Here is a 7,382-nt window from a genome sequence, read left to right as displayed (position 1 = left end):
CTCGCTCGCTCGCGCGCACACACACACACGATGCGCAAAACTCTGCATTTGAACAGTCAATAGCAAATACTTATGCTAATAACAAAACAGTAGCTGATTCAGAAGCGCTAGATTGTCATAGCAAAGTCAGAATTACCTCCTCTCCTAGGTTCACGAAACGGTCGTCTATAAAATGCATTGCTGTTCTGTTGTAAGTAATCTTAAAGATTCCTAAATGCATCTACTTTCGGAAGGCCAAATAAAGTGCTTTTGCTTTCGCACTGAAACACACAGCGTCTCCCTGACATGCTGCTTCAACACTGCGGTTACTGAAACCACGCCTTCTTTCTTTGCGTGAACATTTGGGCGGCATTATGCTAATATTTCCACATAGTGAGGTAGATATGTGGGGGCGTGTTAGAACGAGCCGTTTTAGGGGGGCGTGGCAGAGTCTTAACTTTGATAAAGAATATCTCTTTGGTTTTGAGACTTTAGTCTTTGCAACTTCAGGGATCTTATCTATGCACAATCAGCTTGTAACACTCCAAAGAGAAAGGAAAACTTGAAATCGCATCATATGACCCCTTTAAAGTATTAGTCAATTTTCCCCCCATTTTTTTCCACTGAGATGCTTTTTCCTTGAGAAAAAATTACATGTACCTGAAATATTTACAAACTAATACATTTCAAATCATGTTGTGTGATATTGTGTACCATGAAATTTTGATCTTTTCTGCGATGGTTCTGAGATCGTAAAATACTCATACCGTTACAACTCTACCATTAAGGTAATGCCATGTTATTTTGTTAATAATTGTAGCTCAGATATTGCTAAACATACCATGCCATTGCCTAATAAGCATAGCAATTCATAGCACAAACAAATATTGGGTAAAATAGTAACTTTTTATTAAAATGTAGATTAAGTATGATAAAAATTGAGTTAAAAGTGAAAATCTCTTGCTTTTTCAAATTTGAATTAACAATGGAAAAGCCTAAAATGTATATATACATTTTCACTAAACCCGTCACAATGCATTAGATGCTATCCTGGCTAATTTGGCCATGCTGTATAATTATGCTGCCTTTTAGAGTAGTTTTTTTTTTTGCGTTGGGCTCAAGCCTGTGATGCCTTGAATGGCTACAACAAACAGACCGGTGCTGTGTATTTCAGCACTAGTTGTCCTTCACCTCATATTTCCATATTTTCCGTATTCTCAGATCTGCTCAGGCTTGGGCTGTGTATGATCTGCAAGTGCTGATGGACTGATTCGGCACCTGTTCCTGCTCCGTCTCTCATGCCCTTGATGCTCTTCATGGGCATCGATTCCACCGACTGCATTTGCTTCGGCTGTGAGAGGCCATTAGGTCTATGTTTAGTAGAGCAGCCTTGTTTGAAATTTATTGTGGCCTGTTCTTTTGTCTGTAAATGTTATGCTGTTTTATCTTCAGGTCCTTTGAAAAGTCATAACAGATTATTGGAGTTTATTTTAGAAGAAAATACTATTTCAGTCTTTCCATATTTCATGTTTAATTGTGTTACTTGTTGTTTCTTTGTATAATTTACTTGTAATTCCTGAGTGAAAAGTTTTCTACACTCTTTTTTTTTTAGTATACACACTCAAGATGGTTTTATTAATATGAGAGGAATAATTCGCCCAAAAATCATTATTTACTTATTATTAGTGCTGTCAAACCCTTAATCGCGATCAATCGCATCCAAAATAGACGTTTCTGTTTACATAATATATGTGTGTGTACTGTGTATGTTTATTATACATATATATATATATATATATATATATATATATATATATAAAGACACACACATACAGCATATATTTTGAAAATATTTACATGTATTTACATGTATATATTTATATTCATATAAATTATATAATATATAAATAGATTTAATATATAAACATCACATATGTTTCTTAAATATATACATGCATGTGTGTGTATTTATATATACATAATAGTACAAGTAAAAGTACACACATATATTATGTAAACAAAAACTTTTATTTTGGATGTGATTAATCATTTGACAGCACTACTTATTATATTACATCATTATTAATCATAATTTACTGACTTTTTTACAGCAGAGAGAAGGTCTGGTGTGTTTCTAATGTATTTCTCTTGGTGATTTCAAATCAATTCAATGTTTAAAGCTGCTTTTAAGGTTTGCATTTCATTGTGTTTGCGGTTGTGATCTCAAGGTTAATTAAGTCGACTGAAACTCAAGTTAGAAGTGCATTGTGGTCAGATAAACTCATTAAACGCAAACACCCTGTTAACACTTACATATACACTGCAAAAAGTGCTGTTCTTCCTCAGTATCTTTGTCTTGTTTTCCAGTACAGTTATCTACATTTTTAAATTTGAGAAGCAGATATTAAAAGATATTAAGGCTTTTTTTTTATAGGTTTATCAAAATTAATGGACTTGTCTGAAATAAGAAAAAATATCTGACAATGGGGTAAGAAAAATAATCTTGTTTTCCCTTTAAATTAAGTAGATTTTTCTGACCCCACTGGCAGATATTTTTTCTTTTTTTAAGCTAAAACTCACTTAATTTGGTTCTTAAGTCTTTTTCTTTCCCAAATAAATGCATCATTCATTCATTCATTCATACATTCTTGATTTAATGTGTCTTATCCTGATACAAAAATATTTAAATACTGATAATGTTTTTTGTTTTTTTACATTGTATCAATTTGTTTACTTCCTTCTCTTGAATTCATAGATAGAAGTAGACCATAAACCCACTCTTTTGTGCTGGTCGTTATCAGTTTTTCTTTGTGAAAGCAGTTTTGGCGTGAACAGTAGGAACAGCCGTTGTTGTGTAGTTAATGGTGATCTGGTTGGAAAAGTCTGTGGCCTAATTGTAGTTGATGAAAGACTCGTCGCCTTGATCTGCATGACTGTTGAGTAGCAGTGTTGACAGCCAGTGCTTTCCGCATCACTTCCTGTTTTTCCCTCAACATGGGCTGTGGTCATGTGATCATTTCTGTCCCAGTCACAGCTAGAGTAAGAAGCAGGATAAAAATGATATCATTAAAGCAAAATGACCCGGTTTACTTTTTCTCCACAGTTTGTTTGGCATCTCCTCCATCGTTCGAACCGACTGTTCCTCAACCTGGAAGCTTGCTGTCAACAGTGGTCTGAACTGGCACCATTTTGTCAATCCCATCATGCTCTTGGTCCTGTACTACACACTGGCCACCTTGATCCGTCTGTGGCTGCAAGATCCCATGATCATGGTGAGCCTAATGTCACGAAGTGAAGAAAGTACTAATATTTTAAAGTGTATTTATTATTTGAATGTACACATTTTTAATGATATTTTTTAGTTAAACATATCCAAATATCCTTTAAATATTATACTTTAAATTATTTTTGTCATTGGCATAGAGGCTTTTTATGTTTTTAAGCATAAAAATTCCAGTGACGAAAAAAATGGTTTAAACATAAATTTATTTTGAAAAGAAATAAAGTATGTTATTGTGTTTTACACAAAATCTTTTTTGTATCTTTGATGTCAAGCTCAATTTAATGCATTCTTCATGCACTTTAATACAAAGAAATTGATTTGAACATATTAAGAGATTTTAAAAAAGGCAAACAAAATATTGAGGACAGAGAGACAAACCTGTATATTGATTTATTGATCAATTAACAATTCGTTTCAAGAAAACATTTGGAAACATTGAAATTTTGGAAATCTAAAATCATTTTTGTTAATTTAAATAAAATAAATGTTACCTTTATATAAATAAAATAATAAAATGAAAAATGAAAAAAAAAACCTTATAAAAAAACGAATAAATAATGACAATAACACACAAGAAAAACTCAGAAACTTATACAAAAAATTTAAGTGAAAACAAAATATCAAAATAAAATGTAATTCAAAAATATTAACAAAAAAATCATGGCTATATAATAGTATTTGAATCGTACCAAAATAACACTGATATGAAGATGTGTATGATAGGTACATAAAGTACAATGTTGGTTTGATCTCTGTCACCTTTTTCTCATCTGTCCACATGCTGTCGTGACTTTATAGAGTGGTCAATACACTCGCTCCTTCAAAACCTCACATGCATGAGCTTATTGATTCACATGCCTCTAGGTTTGATCACAGCATGATTTCATGATTTTCTTGTCGCCGTAAATCTAAGTGATGAGAATAACTGGTTGCGTGACTTCACAGAGAGATCGATGATGAATCATAAACGCCGTTATGCTTTCATCCGATGAAATGATTAGTTCAGTGTTGTTGTTTTCATCTCGTGACTCCATTAAGTGTGTTTATCATCTTCTGCGTTTTCATTCGTAAGCTGCTCCATGATACATGTTTTAATTCCATTCATGCTGCTCACTGAATATGTTTCTGTGTTTATTGATCTTTCTCCAGCAGGAGAGTGAGAAAGAGGAGATAAACGAGGGAAATGAGGCCACGGGAAACAGCTTCGTTCACACGTCGATCGGGAAGCGGCTGCTTTGGTGGAAAGCACATCAGAAAACTGAGGAAAGAAATGTGAGGAAACAAAGAGCATTTTTAAAGCTTAAATTAAGGAAATGTCTCACAAGGTTAACTCTATCTTAATTCAAATATTTAATTTTAGAGGTCGCAATATAAGTCCGAATTTAACATGGCCATAGCCTAGTGAAACAAAAACATCCAAAATACACTTTTAAGTGTTTATTTTATTGCACTTTATATCTATTTGTGTCTAGATTTGAATTACGATACATATTTTCAAAGGCCATTTTTATTGAAGTTTTATCTCCACTTAAGCAGCACTTACATGCACTAAAATTTACAGTTGTATTCCTATCTATATTTTGAGGAATTTGTTTATATATCGTTCGCACTGATTTATATAATGTTTTATTCTAAAACATGCTGAAAATGTTTTTTTCTGGCTGTTGACAGCATTTTTGGATTTATTGAGTGATAAAAATACATGTTTCTAGAAAATAAATCTGAACATTGGATAAAGCCAGATTCAAAATTCTTGTTTCATTTTGTTGACGTATTAGAGTTAAATGTTTTTATAGAAGTGATTTTGGATATCTCTTTTTATCATTCCATAAATCAAAACATATGGTCAACAGCCAGAAAAAAAACTAATTCAACATGTTTTTAGGAATAAAATGTTATATAAATCAATGTGAATGATATATGAACAAATCCCTCAGTAAAAACCTTCAGAATATCAATAGGAATAAAACTGTTAAGTTTGCTGTATGTAGGTGCAGCTGAAATGGAGATAAAAACTCACAGCCTTTAAACATATGCATTTTCACCATGCTTTTAGAAATAAAATGTTATATAAATGATATATTAACAAACCCCTCAGTAAAAATATTCAGAATATAGAGAGGAATAAAACTGTTAAGTTTGGAGTATGCAAGTGCTGCTGAAGTGGAGAAAAAAATTTAGAGCCTTTAAATATACACATTTTCAACCATGTTTTTAAGAATAAAATGCTATATAAATCAGTACGAATGATATATGAACAAACCCATCAATAAAAATATTTAGAATATAGATAGGAATATAACTGTACATTTTAGTGCATGTAAGTGTTGCTGAAGTGGAGATAAAACTCATTTTGAGAAAACATGGCCTTTAACCCTTGTGTGTCAATTAAAAAAGTTACACATAGGTTCATAGAGGGCAAAGATGTCCATGTCCAAAAACGGTCATAAACATTTGAAGCTTGGGAGTACAGACTTAAGCTTGGTCTCATTTTAAAGAAGACCCTTGACGGATTATTGGTAAAAACAATTACAACTTTAAGCTTATGAAAATGATTTATGAGCAATTTTTTATATAAAATATATATTTTATAAAACATGTTGAACACAAAAATGGCTAGAAAATCAAAGCCATAAATCTAAACAAGTTGTGTTCCAAATTTGAGGTTGATAACTCAAAATATGAGCTTTTAGTAAGATTTTGTTTGGGTGTAGAACCTACGGTGGCCGTAAAGTGCAAAGCAAATCACAATTCTGAAAACAAAATAACAAATTACAAACGCAAATGCAAGTCTAAAAACAAAATAACAATTCAGAAAGCACAACAACAATTAAAAAAATATTACAACAAGTCAGAAAACACAATGACAAATTTGAAAACAAAATAACATGTCAGAAAACACAACGACAAATCCGAAAACAAATTAACAAGTCAGAAAACACAACGACAAATCAGACAAACCGGAAAAGGTAGGTATAGTTTGAGACCGCGCCATTGGTTTGGGATTACTCACCGCTGACTGGACGAGTCGTGGTAGAAAGTTCGGAGATGGTATTAAAGTAGCTCAGTTTAAATGTATTGTATGAATTGCCCTTACTATGGAATAAAAAATACGGGGTGTATATTTACATTTAGATAAAAGTGGCTGTAAAACATCAGCTCCAGTGGTGCAGATGGATATGCGCTAGTCAATGACATTTTGACGCAATCGACCCGGGTTCGATCCCACCTTTTGCCAAACTTTTTTTTTCTCCCTTTTCAAATCTCGTATTAGCAATGGATTCTATTTACACTAAGTGAAAATAGCAGGATTTTTAGCAATATGCTATTTACACTAAGTGCAAATACCTATTTACACTGTTAAAATAGCAGGATTTCTACTATCAAGTATACTACTTGTTGCAAATAGTGGCAATTATCTGCACTTCAGTATTGAAGTACATTATAAAACAGTATTCAATAATAACATATTGAGTGTAAATTATAATTTGAATTATTAAATGGATACCACCTTATTGGTACAATAAAGCCCTCCCTACCCCTACCCTAACCCTACCCGATACTTTATTTTCAACTTTTTGATCATTTCCTTAATTTATTTTTTTAAATAAATGCCTTTACGATGTGATACGAGATTTGAAAAGGGAGAAAAAAAAAGTTCGGCAAAAGTTGGGATCGAATCTGGGTCGATTGCGTCAAAATGTCATTGACTAGCATATATTCATCTGCGCCACTGGAGCTGATATTTTACAGCCACTTTTAACTATATGTAAATATATACTCCGTATTGTTTGATTGACAGATGACTCGTCCAGTCAGCGGTGAGTAATCCCAAACCAGTGGCGCTGTCTCAAACTATACCTACCTCTTCCGGTTTGTCTGAATTGTCGTTGTGTTTTCTGACTTGTTATAATGTTTTCTGAATTGTTGTTGTGCTTTCTGAATTGTTATTTTGTTTTTTAGACTTGCATTTGCGTTTGTAATTTGTTATTTTGTTTTCAGAATTGTGATTTGCTTTGCACTTCTCGGCCACCGTAAGAACCAAACGTTTCCCATTAGATTCCAGCAAAGCTCCGCTGGCATACAAAGCGGTGGGATTTGTGATTCGCAGTACAGTATA

At 32.9% G+C, this 7,382-nt stretch overlaps 1 protein-coding gene across 1 annotated transcript in view; it reads left to right on the top strand.

The window, feature by feature from the left end:
• Positions 1-7,382, top strand: part of LOC107569629 (piezo-type mechanosensitive ion channel component 2-like) — a 66,621-nt gene that overhangs the window by 2,418 nt on the left and 56,821 nt on the right. The window contains 2 exon segments of the mRNA XM_016255745.1: positions 3,083-3,251; positions 4,412-4,534. Coding sequence (XP_016111231.1) covers positions 3,083-3,251; positions 4,412-4,534 — 292 coding nt within the window.

Source organism: Sinocyclocheilus grahami, unplaced genomic scaffold (assembly GCF_001515645.1).
Source record: "Sinocyclocheilus grahami isolate Dianchi unplaced genomic scaffold, SAMN03320097.WGS_v1.1 scaffold1366.1, whole genome shotgun sequence".
NCBI lineage: Eukaryota > Metazoa > Chordata > Actinopteri > Cypriniformes > Cyprinidae > Sinocyclocheilus > Sinocyclocheilus grahami.
The sequence above is the reverse complement of the archived record's forward strand: the minus strand, read 5'-3'. Positions and strand labels throughout refer to the sequence as shown.